At 35.9% G+C, this 18,750-nt stretch overlaps 1 protein-coding gene and 1 pseudogene across 1 annotated transcript in view; both read right to left on the minus strand.

The window, feature by feature from the left end:
• The window catches only part of ORC4 (origin recognition complex subunit 4), a 32,510-nt gene extending 14,647 nt beyond the window's left edge, over positions 1–17,863 (minus strand). The window contains exons 1-6 of the mRNA XM_049773058.1: positions 17,790–17,863; positions 14,869–14,945; positions 13,426–13,516; positions 9,596–9,668; positions 8,839–8,924; positions 3,056–3,104 (exon numbers count right to left, since the gene is read on the minus strand). Of these exons, the coding sequence (XP_049629015.1) occupies positions 3,056–3,104; positions 8,839–8,924; positions 9,596–9,668; positions 13,426–13,516; positions 14,869–14,945; positions 17,790–17,846 (433 nt within the window). The 5' untranslated portion in view covers positions 17,847–17,863. The remainder of the gene's footprint in view (positions 1–3,055; positions 3,105–8,838; positions 8,925–9,595; positions 9,669–13,425; positions 13,517–14,868; positions 14,946–17,789) is intronic.
• LOC126009798 (uncharacterized) lies at positions 183–282 on the minus strand (annotated as a pseudogene).
• Positions 17,864–18,750: the final 887 nt, after the last annotated feature.

Below are 18,750 nucleotides of genomic sequence, written 5' to 3' on the forward strand. Positions count from 1 at the left end.
AAGCAATTTTTTTTCCTCCCCACTCCTCCCTTCTCTTCTCTTCTCCTCCCCTCTCTTCTCTCTTCCTTCCCTTTCCTTTCTTCATAGTATATGAATAAAAAGGTATATTTTGTATATATTTATATTTCTGTATATTTTGTACAGGAATAAGAAACATACAAAATGTTAATGTTGTTCTTCAGAAAAATATGAAATGCTTCATGAATTTGTGTATCATCCTTGCACAGGGGGCATGCTAATCTTCTCTTCCAATTTAGGTATATGTGCTGCCGAAAGGAGCAATTTCTGAACCCAGAGGCAGTAGTAATGCTGGGCACCGCCAGGTGTGGAACCAACCCCCACCAAAAGCCACTAATTAATAAACAAAGCTAGAAATGTAAGTAAACCTTACTACAGAAGTATTTTATTAGAATGAGCTTGAAAAGAAAGGTCAATCAAAGTTACTTTAAATCACTCTAACCACAAGTTTTGACATACAACAGGGAAAGTTCAACATTATTCTGAATTCATTTTCTTACCATCATAATTGAAAATACCTTAACAAATTACTATTATAAGATTTCAAGCTTCAGAGTGGAGAATAAAGATTTCAGGTTTGCAAGCACAATTTAGAAAAAATGAATCAAAGAAAACTCAAATATTTACTAATATGGAAGATACTAACAAGATAGCTAGTACATGAAAATAAACTTCATTTCGAAGAAAACATTTTGGAAGATTATTTTCTCTGACTGGTATCTCTAATGATACGTTAAAGGTAGAGTTATTCTCTAACAATTAATGAACATCAACTCAAGCTAAAATGACACAAAACCACAGGAAACAGACCAACAGGGGCTGGGGTGACACCTCAGTGATTAGTGGTGCATACCACACATGAAAAAAGGCACAAGCTAGATCCCTAGCACTGCATGCCTTTTGCTAATGCCCAACTGAAGTACCACCAGATATAGTCCCCTTGCCTTTAAGCACTGTGAGGGTGGTTCTAGTGGTCCCTAAACTACTGGTTCTCATCCTTAAAGTGTCCTGTCAAGTTGGCCAATTATCACTAGAAATGGCTGAGTTCCCTAAATACAGCCTAGAAGATGTCCTCCTTCCTCCAAATATAAAGAAATGTACGGGCCCGGAGAGATAGCACAGCGGCGTTTGCCTTGCAAGCAGCCTATCCAGGACCAAAGGTGTCCCATATGGTCCCCCATGCCTGCCAGAGCTATTTCTGAGCAGACAGCCAGGAGTAACCCCTGAGCACCACTGGGTGTGGCCCAAAAACCAAACCAAACCAAAACAAAACAAAACAAAAAAAAAAACAAGAAATGTACATAACTTTTAGTTATTTGATTTAAAAAAACATTCTGAGTTAAATAATTTGATTAGATTTTATACTTTATGCCAAAATAAATTTTAATAAAATTATATATTGGGATAATATGTATTAAATTAAAACATATATGAATGCCTTCAAAATCTGTAGGAAAAAATATTTGATTATGCAAAAACCTACAATATCCATTCAGTAGAAACTTCAATCCAAATTTAAAGTGCAAGAATTCCCACAAAAATTAGGAAACCAAAGTGATGGAGTTATTTCTGAATGAAGACAAAGAAGTAAGTCCTAAGCACATTTTGGACCCAAAATGAGAGAGGGGAAAAAAAAAAAATTACACCAATAAGTGTGATATTCATAGAATTAAGCCAAATACAAAACACAGTAAAGTATACAAGAGAAATGCATAAATAAGAAAGTATCAGTGACAATATAAAATGTTAAATATTATAACCAGTAGAATTATACAAATCAAACTACAGAGAATGACTGGTAGTACACTGGTCTGTCTTGCAGTTTGAGCTCTTGAGTTTGACACACAATACTATGGAAAATAAGAAAAGAGGGTTTTATTTTGGAGAGGGGGCTCATACCCGGTAGCGCCCAGGGGTAGTTACTCCAGGCTCTACTCTTAAAAATCAATCCGGGAAGGCTCAAGGGACCATATGGGATGCCGGCTTCAAACCACCACCCATCTATGTCTAAGGAAAACACCCTACCGCTGTGCTATCTCTCCGGTCCTGGTAATATAGTTCTTTTAAAGTATTGTATTTTTTTAAATATAACTCTGCTATTTAAGCACAATGGTTTACAAAGTTGTTCATGATTTACTTTCATCCACAGAATGTACACCACCCTTCACAGTTCACTTTCTGCCACCAATGTCCCCAGTTACCTTACCAACCCCCCCACCTGCCTCCGGAGGAGCATTTTACTTCCTTCCTTCTTTATTCCCCCCCCCTCCATCCCCCCTCCCTCCCTTCCCTTCCTTTCTCTCTCTCCTTCCTCTCTCTCTCTCTGCCCCCCTCCGTTTTTGTTTGACTAAGTATGGTATCTTTTAATTTGTAACTTTTACTTAAATTTACCATAGTTAATAAGTGGATGATCATCTAAGCATTTTTTCCAAATTATGAAAAGTTAGAATAAAATGCCCCAAATCATGAGAAGTAGTTCATATTTATAATTAATTATAAGTAACTTACATTTTTATAATATATAAGAACCATTAAAATTATAATAAAACTCAATTATTTACTAACATGGAAGATGCAAACAAGATATTTAGTAAATAAAAATAAACTTCATTTTAGAAGAAATATTACTGAAGATTATGTTTTTTGACTGTTATCTCTAAAGATATGTTAAAGATTAAAATATATTCCACATAAAATGACAGATCACTGTCTACAGATTTACAGCAATCACTTTACGATTTTTTTATATTTCCATATTTATATCGAGAATGTATAATTATAATTAGGGGAGAATACAATTAAATATATTTTGATAGTGCTAAATATATTAGTATTTACCTTTTTTCATTTGATTTTGTGGGGGAGGGGAAACACTTAGTGGTGCTTAGGGGTTACTCCTGGCTCTGTGCTCAGAAATCACTCCTGGCATGCTCAGGAGACCATTGAGGATGCCGGGGATTGAATCTGAATCATGTCAAAAAGGATGCATGTCAGGCAAACACCCTACTGCTGTGCTATCACTCCAGCCCCTATTTACCTTTTTTTAAAGCTTCAAGAAGAAATGAAAGGTTCTCAGCAAAGCTTCCCTATAAAAAATAAAAACATATAGTGAAATAAGGAATAAAAGAGAAGTATCAGACCCTTAGACATAATATGTACCATGCCATCTACTTTTTCCTAGTAAACATGAATTGCTGACTAGATTCTCAGCTGAACGGTACTAATCTTCAAAAACATCAGGCTTTTACAAGATTCAAATATATTTTATAGCTAAAACAAATGTCCATGATATAAAATAACATCCAACAGAAAAAGAGAGGAATCAGTTCCAATCCTTAGATAGTACAGTAGCATCTGTTTAAAAGATACATCTGTTTTTTTATTTTATTTTACTGAAACCATTGTGATCTACAGAGTCCTTCATAGTTGACTTCCAGATATACAATGAGTCAGCATTATTCCCACCACCAGTGTCAACCTCCCTTCACCAATGAATCCAGAGTGCATCCTATACCACCACTCTTTGCCCCCTTTTCTGCCAGTATTACAGGCCCATTTAAGTTTAGATTGTTGACTTTGGCTTGGATATTTACTTCTGTCATTTTTTTTTTCTAACAGTGCATCTGAGACCACTTGGCCCCTAGCCTTCAGGTTTTTGTTTTTCCTCTCTTCTTAGTTTTATAGAAAAATAAAGAAATTTGTGGTAAAAAGAAAGTAATCTGTGTTCCAAGTTCTATGAAAAAGGTGGGATCCCCTATTCTAATATAGAAAAAAATAAAATAAAATAAAAAAGGAATGTGTAGCAGGTGTTTTTGTTATTGTTGTTCTTTGTTTGCATATGCACAGAAGAAAATGGAGAAAATAGGAAAAACCTTTGGCCTAAAAACAGAGAGATCCTACCCATGAATCATCCTGTCCTAAGACCAACTACAGGCTCCAGGCATATTAAGTTGTCTAATATGTCTTTCTTTGTGGTCCCAGTAAAAGTTCTTCTCAACCAGGGTTGTTGTAGTCAGGTTTCTATAGTTAGAGAGATCCTGGTTTTTGCACAGAATCTATGTTGAAGTCAGGGTGTCACAGAGTATCTTCTAGTTTCATCTCAGCTTTAGGTGGCAATGCAGGAAACCCTGCCCTGAAAGCAAGTTGTTGTTCTTTCCAAGTTGTCAGGATGCCACAATAACCCACTCTGGAGCTAGTTGGTGCCAGGGCAGCATTAGGGCCTTCCCTGGTCGAAGTTTGATTTACTGGTTCTGGTGGAGAAAACTATGCTGGTTCCATAAGGTAGGATCCAAGGTTCAGGGGTGAATGGCTGTTGTTAACTTTCTGAAGCCTAAGCCAAGCCACTAAGACAAATGTTGCAGGTGTAAAACCCCACTGCAGACCTTACACCCTGAATAATTGTCATAGTGACTTGGCTTAGGCTTTAGAAGATCTGTCATTGACCAACCATTCACCCAGAACCTTGGATCCCATCGATGGAAACAACAGTTTTAGTTTTCTACACCACCACCAGGAATCAGACTTTTATCAGAGAAAGCTCTAATACTGCCCTGGCATCAACTTACTCAAGAGTGGGTTCATACAATATCCTGACAACGTGCAACAGCAACAACCTGCTTTCAGGGCAGGGTTCTCTACATTGCCACTTAATGGGGAGATGAAATCAGAAAATGTTCCGTATCACCCTGACTTCAATATAGGACCTGTACAGAAACCAGGAACTCTATCCACAGAAATCCTGTCAGCAACAACTGTGATTGTGAAGAGCTTTTCCTGGGACCACAGAGAAAGACTTTGGGGTTAGATTACAGGGGTGGCAAACAGGATTTTTACCTCACTCAAAATCGCAAAATGCAATGTGTATTTAATATATTATTGTTAAAATTATATGATATTGTGTGAGTGTTTGTCTGTTTTGGCATGTCACTGCATGGTGTGACTCTCTGACTCTCACATTTTAAAATTTTGGCTCTTTGTGTCGAACTTGTTCGCCACCCCTGGGTTAGAAAATTAGTAATGCCTGGAGCCTGTAGTTGGTCTTATGCCAGGATACTTCATAGGTAAGATCTCCCTGTTTTTAGACCAAAGGTTTATCCTTTCTATTTTCTGATATTTTGCTGTGTAAACAACAACAAATACCACACATGCACATCTTTTTAAATAGTATTTTCTTATCGCCTGTCTTTAAAAAAAAGAACTTACTAAACCTTCTGCTATTGTAATTATTGGAGATACAATAATTTTCACAAATATACTTGCTACTGAACTTTTTCTTCTTTCTTTTTTCTTCTTTCCCATTTTATATTTGAGTTTTTCTATTTTCTATTTTTTCAATAACTTTGCTTTCCCTTACTTGAAACAAATGTATTATGATCAGTTATGTCACCTATGTGATGCATTTTCTTTAAATAAAAATGAAAACTCCCACTGCAATATAAAATTTGAGTTCCTATCCCTATTAGATAAGAACTTGTTTCCAAAGTAAAATTTCCCCATTTTAATATGCCTATGCTAAAAGAAAAAAAAATGCCCACGAAACTACCATATCATTACTGTATCGCTTAGTTTTCTAGACTCGTTTTTAAAAATGCCCTACACACAATTTAACTCAGGAAGTCTTTGTTTAATAAAGTTTATCCCCACCAATGATAATTTGCCTAGAATATGGAAAATATTTACATCTGACTTCCTTGCTTTATATTTTTTAAGTGTTTTGACCCATGCCACCTCAGTCAGCTTTTCATCTATAACCTATGGATCCATTCTCAGTGTATATCTATGTGTGTGCATCGAGTGTGTGTATTAGCCACCTCATGTCTGTCTTATGTTTGCTTGTAATATACATAATGTCAAAGAGATATTATATACAAAATTTGGTATAATTATATGAAACAGACAAAATATTTTTGGAGACGTCAAAATTCTAGATAAAAATTACTAGAGTTGCAGGTCCATCATAAAAGCATTTTTTAAAAAAGGGCATTAATTTATTTAATTCCCATTTTTAAATTTAAAAAGACTGCTAACTATATTTATTATGTTAGCTTGTTTGGCCACACCTTGTGGTGCTCAGGGGTTATTCTTAATGGGCCTTAGGATAACATAGTGCCAGGAATGAACATGAGACTTCCAAATTAAGGTTTCTGAGTAATTTCTTGGTACTAAATTAATTTTGTGATAATATAGAGAAAAAAGAAACTCAAGAAATAGGGTTAAAAAGTGTTGTCCTGGATTCAATACCCTCCCCCCGACTAATTCTAACGACATAAAAGGGACATGTATATCTCCTTTTGACTACCTTGTATTCCCTTAGCAGCTATAACTCTTACTGAATATTCTCTTACATAGCGACAATTTCGCCCACTGTTTTTTTTTTTTTTCTTTGTGATCTCTTCAATAAAGAATTCTGGTAGAAAAGTCTCTCTGTTTAGTATTCATGTTAGAACCAAGTTACGGGGATGTTGGACTTGTTCCCTCAGCCCTCAGATGCACCAATAATACCTTGTAGCATTGTTAGTCTTTTGCTAGGTACATTAAAATGGAAAAATATTATGTATGCAAACAAGTTCTTATCTAATAGAGATAGGAACACAAATTTTGTAATGCAGTTGGGCCTTATACCCTGAATACTGACATAATGACTGGGCTCAGGCCTCAGAAGAATAGGCATTATCCATACACCCCTCAACCATAGATACCCCTACAGAAACAACCACAATTGCCCATAACAACACTAGGAAGCAAACATCTACCAGGTAAGACCCTACCGCTGCTCTGGCATTGACTTACTCCAAAGAGGTTTCTCTTAAAACCCAGAAGACTTAGCAATAGCAACCTGCTTACAGGGCAGGGCTCTCTGCATCTAATGGTGAGGTGAAACTAGAGGACACTCCACATCATCCTGACTTCAATGAAGGAAATGCACAGAAACCAGAATCTTTAACTACAGAAACCTGACACCAACAGCTAATGTGCAAAAAAATTTCACCGGGACCATAGAGAATGACTCAAGGGTTGAACAACCTAGTATGCTTAGAGCCCAGAGTTGGTCTTATGCCAGAAAACTTCAGGAGTAAGGTCTCCTTGTATTTAGGACAAGGCTTTTTTTTTTTTTTTTTCATTTTCCCCATATTTTGCCAGGTCTATGCAAAAAACAACTGCCACTCTCACACTGTTAACACTGTATTTTCTTTAAATAAAAAGAAAAAGAAAAAGGGTTAAGTGACAGGTTCTGAACTCACTAAATGCTAGATATCAAATCTATAAAAAGAAGTTAAACTAATAACCTCTTTATTTGATAATTACAAGAAAAGTCAGACTAGGTTGACAAACAACTTAAGAAAGTTGGAAACATCAAACAACATCAGGTGGAAACCAGTGCCAAATTGAGCCAATTTAACTGTAACTCTTTTGAGAGAGTTCCATGAATGGTGTAGATCAAATTTAAAATCTAATTAAGCATAAAAATCCTTGATGACAGGCTTACACACATATGGCTATGTCACTGCAGCAGACCAAACTGTTGAAGAACTGAATTGCATGACCACCAGTGGCCAGAATTAACTTGGATATGTAACCCCATTCAAGTGCATAATAAGGTTGAGTCATTTCATCATGAAAATTAATTGTAAGTCAACTCAATAATATCAAATATTAGGAAGAAAAGTTTAATGAAGTTCCAAAACATTTGAGGGTAGGTGTTCGATAACACCTAGTGATGATCAGGGGACAGTACTTAACTCATGCTCAGGCTCATTCCTCGAAGTGCTTGGGAGTAGGGTACAAATGTAGAGCCATGATCAAACTAACTGAAAACAACTCATCAAATGTAAGTGCGTGATCACTGTACTATCTAACTCTCCAGCCCTCTAAAATATTTCTAATCAGAATCTTTCAAGTAGCTTTCCACAGTGGCACTATTAATATAGCCAATGAGTTTTATCCAAGGTGAAATTATTACTAATTGAAAACTTTTCCCAGAATCTTTCTAGTAACTAAAGTCTACTATCTGAAATTTACAAAATGTTATGTGAAAGTATGGGTAAGTTTTCGGAAATATTTTGATAGAAAGCGTTAATTGATATTTGTATAGCACATAATGATCCAGCCATCTAGAAACAATGGATGTTTAAAGATTCTTTTTCTTTAGATTAAACCTGTGAAGCATAATAGAGAATGCTGATTAATAGTAAAATTAAAAATTAAGATTAATAAGTATTGATTATAAAAGTAAAATAGTTCTAAAACAAAACTCAAATTCACCCATTTTAGCTATTTCTACTACTCACATGCTATCCAAGTATTAGAAAATCAAAACTGAATTTCTAGTCCAATATAAAGAAATATTAATCTAGGATGTCAGAGACAATACAGGGGGTTAAAGGACTTGCCCTGTATGTGGCCAACCCTAACTGAATCCCCAGAACTACATAGTCTTCTAACCCACCAAGCACAGCCAGGAGTGACCCGAGTTCATATAGGAAGAATAGCCCTGAGCACAAAGTGAAGCCCAAACACCGCAAATCCAAGAAATTTTAATATGTAAAAACAGATAATCAAAGTATACTGTAGATAATATCTATAGAAACTTAGAACAGCTTTAGCTATTTTATATAGTTAATAAATATTCTTACATATAAAAACATAATGAATAATTAAATTATACTAGTTATTAATAATCCCAATACAATAAATTATTTCTATTACAAGAAACCTTTATATTTTAATTCAGAATTTCTGAACTCTTATAGTCATTTCAAAATTTAAACACATGTACAGAGACTTAATTTTAACAAAAGAATGGACATGACTGATACTCACAAAAACTTTATCTTCAACTACATTTTCCAAATTCAACTGCCTCGTGATTTCCTTTAAGGCAATTTTATCATTAATCTGCAGCAATCCTGAGATAAAGTACATTTAAAAATATTTAATTAAAATTAAATATGCTTTTGATACAGTGGCAAATGATTTTCCAGTCAAGTAAGTTTTCTAATTTTTTTTAAAAAATTCTATTAAAATGTCAGTGTTTAAGTGTGTAGTATTTACTTTTTAAAACTTGGCAATGGATCCAGAGATATAGTACAGCAGGTGGGATATTTCTCTTGCTTGCAACAAAAAGTTCAAGGCCCAGCACCCCATAGTAGCATAACAAGCACCTAAATGCAGAGCCATAATTAACCCTCCTGAACACCACACCATCAATGTGGCCCCTAACAAAATGAAAATGAAACAAAAAACAAACAAATAAAATGAATTTGGCAATTAAATATTTAATAGATTCAAAATCCCATCATTTTCATAGTAGCATTTAACAGAAACAAAAATCCTTTGTACCTTCTATTATACTATGATATTTAGCTTCTTAGAGGTACTGTGCAAGATATGTTATGCTTAGATCTAGTTATTATTCATGGCACTAGTTGTTACTTAAGCTACTTAATACAACATATTAATTAATAAAATAGTTGTTAAACAAGAATATAGCGATCAACTTAAAAGTAGAATAAATTTTGTAATATAAAAAGCTCACATGACAAATAGTAAAATTTCTACTGGCAAAAATGACACTTACCATTTAGATGAACTTGTAATATATTTTCACTTGCTTCTCCTTCCATTAGTTCTTTCAGAGCATGATTTATTAACTAAATAATATTAAACATTTATAAAATATTCTACTATATGTAAAAACATTTTTGAAAACAATTATTAATAAAAATATAAAAACATTATTAAAAATGTAGAATCCTTACAGATTAAAAGTTTTAACTAGACAGTTACTGTCTGCACTCTTCTTCAATAGACACCTAAGTCAGAATTAATGTGTGCTCCTCAATCTTCTACCCAAACGCTGTTAAGTGTTTAGAAACAATCTTCAAGTTTACAAAAGAAAGCTTTCTCTCAGTTTTCACTCAAAACTTGAAGAACTTCTGCTTAAGAACTTCAAGTCTTAAAATATTGTATATTATTTAACATTTTCTCTACTAAAATTAAATGAAGAATTATTGAAAAATATTAAATATTGTGCTGACTGATTTACAATTCCCTACTCCCTTTGTACTTTTGGCAGGCAGGAAAAGGCAGATATGCTAAGAGTCAAAACTTTAGGCTTGATAAATATGAGGCAAGTGCTCTACAAATGAGCTATATCCCCAATTCCAATTTCTATTAAATACTGTGAGAAACACTTTGTTATGTTTCACAAAACAAAAACTGGAAAAATAAGACACATCAGTTGGCTAAGAATTCGTCCTGTTGGTTGCTAGAAAATCTTTATTAAAGAAACATAGTATTTATATTTAAAATCACAATTAATAAATGCTAATAATTGCTACTAAAATAAACTTTATGATCATACTCAAAAGCTGCAGATAATCTTATTTTCTTAACTATTTGCTTAACTATCGATCTTCACATTTTTATAATTATAAAATTAGTTTCTAAACTACTGACTTATACTTTTTGATTTCTAATATGTGACAAGTTTTAGCATAGTGTAAATCATACACTTCATAATCTATACTTTTTCTTTTCTTATATTTTGGGGAGAGGCCCTCACCAGTAATCCTCAGAGATCATTCCCAATGATACTTGGCTTTGCTGTGCAAGCCTAATAGTTCAGTGCTTCGCCTGACACTTGCTTAACAGTGCTGATGGCTATACTCTACAGAGTTCTGGAGGTTCTGAGTTGGTAGGAATCAAACTTGAGTTCTTTTTTTTTTTTTTTTTGGTTTTTGGGCCACACCCAGCGGTGCTCAGGGGTTACTCCTGGCTCTCTGCTCAGAAATAGCTCCTGGCAGGCACGGGGGAGCATATGGGGCGCCGGGATTCGAACCAACCACCTTTGGTCCTGGATCGGCTGCTTGCAAGGCAAACGCCGCTGTGCTATCTCTCTGGGCCCAAACTTGAGTTCTTAACGTGCAAGGTATGTGCACCAGTCCTTTTACATCTTCCAAGCTCCTACTTAAAAATTTGTACTGATTTTAAAGTCTTTTATTTTTCTTATTTGAAGCACTGTGTGGTTTATAATACTATTCTAACACCACACTCACTACCATTGTCCCTACTTCTCTCTACCAATGTCCCAGGGATCCCTCCCTGTATACTTCCTTCTCCTTCACCTTACCACCTAAATAAGCTCAATTCTGTAAACCAGCTCTCCAGTTCTCTGAAAAGTTCTTTGGTCACTAAATACATTTTAATATTAGTCACAGCAACAATGGTCAGGGGTATATATGCGGGGGTAAGGGGCAGTGCAGTAGGCGAACAGGGCATATTCCACTCTGGGCAATCCTCTCCCCTTAAGTGTGATTTTGTATTTAGATACAATTGTGATAAAGTAATTTTTAAAAATTGTAAACACTTAATAAAAACAAAAAAAGGTTTTAAAAGAAAAAGCAATAATGAAGTACTATTGCTTCTAATATTATAAAATGTACAATACAAATTATATTCTTGTACTAAGAATACGGGCTCTATACACAAAATTTTCTCCGTAAACATGGCTTATGTGAGAAGAAGAAATAGTTAATAAAGGCACTGACTACTGGTAAACTTTTTGAAAGACTAAATACTATGATACTTGTAGTATTCTACTATTGGTTATTGCACTATCTTTGTAAAATACAAGTAGCAAATGTGCGCGTGCCACATCCAGCATCGCTCAGGGGTTACTCCTGGTACATGTAGTATTCTACTATTTGTTATTGCACTATCTTTGTAAAATACAAGTAGCAAGTGTGTGTGTGTGTGTGTGTGTGTGTGTGCGCGCGTGCCACATCCGGCATCACTCAGGGGTTACTCCTGGCTCTGTACTCAGAAATCACTCCTGGCTCAGGGGAACATAAGGGATGCCAGGAATCAAACCCAGGTCCATTCTGGTCAGGAAGTGCAAAGGCAAAGCCCTCCTGCTGTGTTATCACTACAGTCCCAGTAATCTGGTTTTACAACAAGATATCAGATACAATAACCATTCCTTTTGTATACATATAATTTTTAAAACATGAAAATCTTCCTCAGTTACAGATTTTCTAAAACCATTTAAAAAATAATTTGGGGCTGGAGCAATAGCACAGCAGTAGGATGTTTGCCTTGCACAGAGCTGACCCAAAACAGACCTAGGTTTGATTCCCGGCATGCCATATGGGATACCCCATATGGTTTCCCCAAGCCAGGAGCGATTTCTGAGTGCATAGCCAGGAGTAACCCCTGAGCATCACCAGATGTGGCCCAAAAACCAAACCAAAACAATAATAATAATATAGAGGGCTAAAGTGATAGCACAGTGAAAAGGGCATTTGCCTTGTTTACCATGGTTCTATCCCGAGCATCCCAAATGGTCCTGAACCCACCAGGAGTGATTCCTCAACAAAGAGCCAAGAGTTATCCCTGAGCAGCCCCGGTGTGGACCAAAAACCAAGCAAAAAATTTAGAGGTGCCATAACAATAGCACAGGGTGGACGTTTGCCTTGCCAAGTTTAATGCCCAGCATCCCATATGACCCCAATCCTGAGCCTGCCAACTTGGCAGTGCCAAGTAGTAATTTCTAAGCACAGAATCAGAAGCAACCCCAGAGTGGCTCTGGGTATGGCCCCAAAATAAAAGCAAAAACAAAAAACAAATGAAAAGAAGTATCAGGTGCTGCCCAATAATTGACTTCACTTTAAAGCCAGCAGGTGCTTTAAAATATCTATTCCTGGGGCCAGGGCATAGCACAATGGGTAGGGCATTTGCATTGCATGTGGATGACCTAAATTCAATCCCCAGCATCCTATATGGTCCACCAGAGTACTCCTCTGCCTTAGAGGAGTAATTTCTGAGCGCAAAGCCAGGAGAAAATCCTGAGTGCTGATGGGTATGGCCCCAAAACAAAACAATAAAACGCCCCAAACCAAAAACCTAAGGTACTTATAGAAGAAAATACTGAAGTAATCCAATCAAATTAATCAAATGTTTTGAACACTGAAGAGTGGTGTCAGAGTGATAGTATATTGGGGAGGGAGTTTAACTTGTGCACAGCCAATAAAGGTGCAATACAGCATTCTATATGCTTCTTACATCTCCCATACCCAGCACTGCCAAAGGGACTCTTGAGTGCAGAATCAGCAGTAAGCCCTCAGCATAACCAGGTATGGCCCCCCAAAAAAGGCAAAATAAAAAACATACTGAGATTGCTATTGTTACTGAACCCCAAACAAAGGCAAAATAAAAAACATACTGAGATTGCTATTGTTACTGAACATATAATTTAACCCAATCAGATTGGTAGAGAAATTTAGAAGGGTGGAAAAAGAAGAATCACTTGGAATTTTCCCTCCTAAACGCAAATTAGATAAAATTTATATTGTTTCAAAGAAGGAAAATTGTGTTCCAAACAAGTAACAGAAAAATGTTAACACATACCATGGTTTTTCCAGATCCTCGAGGTCCAATAATAAGAGCAGAGTTACTTTCTCCATTGATAGCAGTTCTTTTTAATAATTCAATTAAGTGTCTGAAATGGCATTAAAAAAGGCCAAATTTTAAAAAGAAAGCTGAAATAATTTGAAGATAATACTTTTAAAAGCTTACTTGAGTATGCACAGAAAATCAGCTACTTTCTTGCTCTGGGCATGTGAGCTATAATCTCAGTAGTCGTACAAAGAAGAATACTGAACATGTCAGGGCAACACTAATTCTCTATGCAAACCTCAAGGGGACACCAGGAAAGATGGAAATACCTTGGTCTTTAAAGTAGTATATGGGACAAGAAAAAATAGTGACAACTCTTATGCCATTTTACTCCACAGCTGACTGATGAGAACTGACTGTAAGTCCAAATATTATGTATTAACAGCTAAAAAGATTACACAATGATGAAAGTCTGAGGATATCTCATAATAGGAATGCTTATAGCTGCACTTGACTTTGGAGATTTGTGATTTCTACAAATATGTTACTTGGCTGACAACCCCTTTCTTTAGAGAAAATTAATTATTCAGAATAGCCATGAAATTCTATTTTCTTTAAGCAGAGAAAGCACTTTCACATCACATTCCAGGTTACTGCCCCCTTTCTTGATTGTTCCTGTGGCTACTAATGTTGGTTGGTATGGTGAGCAATACTGTTTTGCTTTCTTTGTGTGTTTGTTTTTTGGGTCACACCCGGCAGTGCTCAGGGGAAACTCCTGGCTCCATGATCAGAAATTGCTCCTGGCAGGCACGGGGGACCATATGGGAAGCTGGATTCAAACTGATGACCTTCTACATGAAAGGCAAATGCCTTACGTTCATGCTATCACTCCGGCCCCGTTGAGAAATATTGAACTTCTTTCTCACTCCTCTTCTCTCTCTCTCTCCACTGTTATAATTCTCTTTCTCTCTCTCCCTCCCTCCACTGCTATAATTAGGCAGGTTATTCCCTCCCCCCCATGTTGGGTTGGTAGTGTTAAGAAATATTGAGCTTCTCTCTCCTCTCACCCTCTTTCCCTCCTTCTCTCTCCCTCTCTCTCTCCTCTCACCTCTTTCCCTCCTCCTCTCTCCCTCTTTCTCCCTCCCCCCTCTCTACCCCAACTCTCCCCTCCCTCCTCCCTAACACTGCTATAATTAAGCAGGGTTTTCTTCCCCTTTTGGTTTTTGGAGTACTTCTGGCTATTCTCAGGGGCTATGCCTGTCTCTACACTGCACTCAGGGTATTACTCCTGGTAGTGTTTGGGGGACCATAATTACTATCCCGCAGGTACCAAGAAAACCAAATTTTTACTTCTATAAATTATTTATTAGCTCATTTAGGATAAAATTGATGAATACATTTTGAAAGTGTGCAGGCCACCATAATTGACCATAATAAAGATATAGCTCAACTTACTTATACTGTCCTTGAACTCCAAATAGGTTATTATTTGAACTTTGATGACAAAATCGTTCACGTAAAATCCTTTGTATCTAATAAAAATAAAATGAAGATAAGTTAAAAATATTTCATAATGCAATAAAATATTGATACATATTTAAAAATTGATGATACAATTTAGCCCTCCCTAAATAAACCCTATTCTACAAGGTTTCTGGTACTTTTAATGAATTGTAAATTTAATGGTTCTTTTTACCTATTTTATTAAGTCCCAGAAAAAAGAGAAAATTTTAGTCATGGAAAGTTCAGTAAGAGAGAATGTCATTAGCTATATCAGCAATTTGAAAGCTGGTTTGTAGTTGATTTTAATGCATGCGAGTTAAAGAATGCCTCACTGCATAACATGTCAGTCAGAGAATAACATCAAGAAAGATTTATTAAGGTTAAAATAAATTAATAATTGTTTTTTTTTCTTTTCTTTTCCCCCTCCCACCTTCACCACAACACTATCCACTTTTCTAGAAACCAACATAATCTGAACTTGTTTAGCTCAAGACCAATTCATCTGCATCTATCAGGAAAGCCAGAATTCTTGGGACCAGAGTGATATTACAGTGGGTAGGGTACTTGCCTTGCAAGTACATGACAGACTCAGGTTGGATTCTTGGTATCTCATATGGTCCCTAGAGCCCACAGGGATTTAACCCTGAGCAAGGAGCTAGTAGTAAACCCTGAACACAGCTGGGTATGGCCCAAAATACAAAAGTAAGAATTCTTGGACCACAATTATGTCCTGGGGGTAGATCATAGGCCTCATACACATGTCCTGGCTTTGATATGAGACACACTTCCCTCCAAAGAAGTCAGAATTCATCAAGAAAAAAATTTTTTTCAAAGATCATATAGCTACTAAGGACTTTTAAAATACATTAAAGAAGCAATCTGCAGGCCAGGAGAGATAGCACAGCGGCATTTGCCTTGCAAGCACAAATCCAGGACCAAAGGTGGTTGGTTCGAATCCTGGTGTCCCATATGGTCCCCCGTGCCTGCCAGGAGCTATTTCTGAGCAGACAGCTCATGCTGAGCATCGCCGGATGTGATCCAAAAACAAAAACAAAAACAAACAAAAAAGAAGCAATCTGCAAAGTAGTGACTCTATATATAAGGGATTGTTAACTATGGGGTAGTAGAGGTATGGGTAGAACAATTATCTAAGTTGGGATGTAAAGAATCAATGAATTAAGATACACATTCTTTTTAAGGCCACATTCAGCAGAGCTTAGGGTTTACTCCTGGCTCTGTGCTAAGGGATCACTTCTGGCAGGTTTAGACAACCATATAGGATGCTGGGGATCAAACATGCAAGGCAAGTGTCCTACTAGCTGTACTATTATCTCTGGCTCCAGGAAACATATTTTTGTAAGGAATTAAAATTTTAATTCACCTTAGAATAAAAGAGTAAGACAAACACAGGGACCAAATCTTGATTCCTCATACCCTTCTTAAGCATCATTGGATGTAGCTGGGCTGGCTCTCAGCACAACTAAAGAGACTTCCTAAAATCCCATCCCAAAATTAGAAAAATTACAAGGAAAGGCAGATACATAGATGCTTACAAATTAATTTAGGTATGTCATGAAAATGTATTACTACTCAGAGAAAAATGAAAGAAAGCAAGATTATAATAAGGATGTCATAGTTCTTATTAAAAGAAAATGTAACTAGATTGAAATATGTTCTCTCTTCTAGTTTTAAGAAATGTAAGTTGTTGGAGAGATAGTACAGCAGCGTTTGCCTTGCAAGCAGCCGATCCAGGACCAAAGGTGGTTGGTTCGAATCCTGGTGTCCCATCTGGTCCCCCATGCTTGCCAGGAGCTATTTCTGAGCAGACAGCCAGGAGTAACCCCTGAGCACCGCTGGGTGTGGCCCAAAAACCAAAAAAAAAAAAGTAAGTTGTAAGTTTTCTGTTTTGGTTTGTGGGCCATAACCGGTGGTACTCAGGAGTTATGCCTGGCTATGTGCTCAGGTTTCATTCCTGGCAGTGGTTAGGGAAACACATATGGGATGCCTAGGATTGAACCACGTTCGGCCACATGGGCCACATGCAGAGCAAACTACCTTTTATAATGCAATATATACTTAAAATTAAATGATCATGACAATAATACTCAACAGATTAGGAATATTAGGGAACCTCTTTAATCTGATTAAGAAATTTATAAAAATCTACAGTTAACATTATAGTCATAATAAAAGAACAAATGCATTTACAATTTCAAAAACTAATCCAAAATGTCTGCTGTTGCCACTTAGGACTTTTATTTTGTTTGTTTTTTATTTTTTGCTTTTGGACCATACCTGGCAGCACTTAGGGGTTACTTCTGGCTCTGAACTCAGAAATTAGTTCTGGCAGGCTCAAGAGACCATACTGGATGCCAGGAATTGAACCCACATCAACACATGCAAGACAAACATACTACCCACTGTTCTATCACCCTGGCTCCAACCACTTATATTTTTAAATCAACATTTTAATGAAGATTCTAGTAAGAGCAGTTAGATGAGAGCAATAAAACACATGCATTTAGTCACCAAGAAGTGAACAAGTCAAAAAATTAAATTTAAAAATTTCCACTTATCACATTAAAAAGAATGAAATACTAAGAAATTAAATTTAATATAAAAGCACTAACTCTAAAGATAATACTAAACTAAAGCAAAATCGAGCCACATTTTGGAAGACATGACGTATATATTAGGATTACAATTATCCATAGAATCACAATGGATAAAATTTAGAAGTGGCATTAAGATATTCTTTTATAAACATAAACATTTTATAAAAATATGAACAATGATTCTTCATAAATCTATAAAAAATCAAATAAAGATTATTATTTTTCTTATCACAACCATATGGTAAGAAATATACTCACCTGTGAAAGGATCTCTGGATGTACTAAGTTGGTACTCTTTGATTTACGACTGCTCATTTTAAGAAATTGAAGTCCTAAAAAATAATATTCGAGAGGTTATTTAAGAACTTAATGTTATAGATTCCAAATAAAAATATTTTCAAAAAGAAATATAATCCTGAAATAAAATTTCAGTAGTTCCCATTTTCTAAGTGATCCTATTTGACACTCCCATGTTCTATGCAGTTCTAATGCACTCATGAAGTTGGAAACCTGAAAATGCAGAGAAGATTCTCATTATTCTGATTCCAGAGTGCTTCTATATTATAAATCAGAAAGTTACCAGCCATTTAAAATTTAGCATGACAAAGGATAAAAAAAGATAGTAATTATAAAGTGCCCCCTGAAATTGCCTAATCAGAACAGTCTTAGTACATTTTCCAGACATTGAGTCTTCAGACTAAGTTTTAATACAACTTTCACATATATAAAGAGATTTTAAAATTATATTGAAAAACATTAACTGGTTACCATTATATCTATAGTTAGAATGCTTTCTTTGAAAAATATGTTAACGAAGGACCCAAGAAAGAACTCAAAGGGCTTTGAGTCATGGTTTGTATTATTTAGAAGCCTTTGTTCAATCCCTTACCAACACCAGGATGAACCAGCATTGCTAAGTGTGGCCCAAGCCAAACCAATCCCCCTATCTTGCACTCACCACCCCTAAAAAATTCACGTTACACAAAGGAGATGGCAAAATGAATATATCCAATGCTCAATCATGGTTATATTGAGTTTCCTCTTATCAAATAAAATGGCTTTATATGACATTATTCATTCCTATAAATCTCAAGGATTATGTATAAGTAAACCTCTGAGAGTTATGAAGAATATCATTCCCTGCTCCTGGGATTATATGAAACTAAACTCTTCTTTCTCTTCTTTTCATTGTTCCTTCTTAGACTCCACACTCTCATTC

This window comes from Suncus etruscus, chromosome 5, assembly GCF_024139225.1.
Source record: "Suncus etruscus isolate mSunEtr1 chromosome 5, mSunEtr1.pri.cur, whole genome shotgun sequence".
Lineage (NCBI taxonomy): Eukaryota > Metazoa > Chordata > Mammalia > Eulipotyphla > Soricidae > Suncus > Suncus etruscus.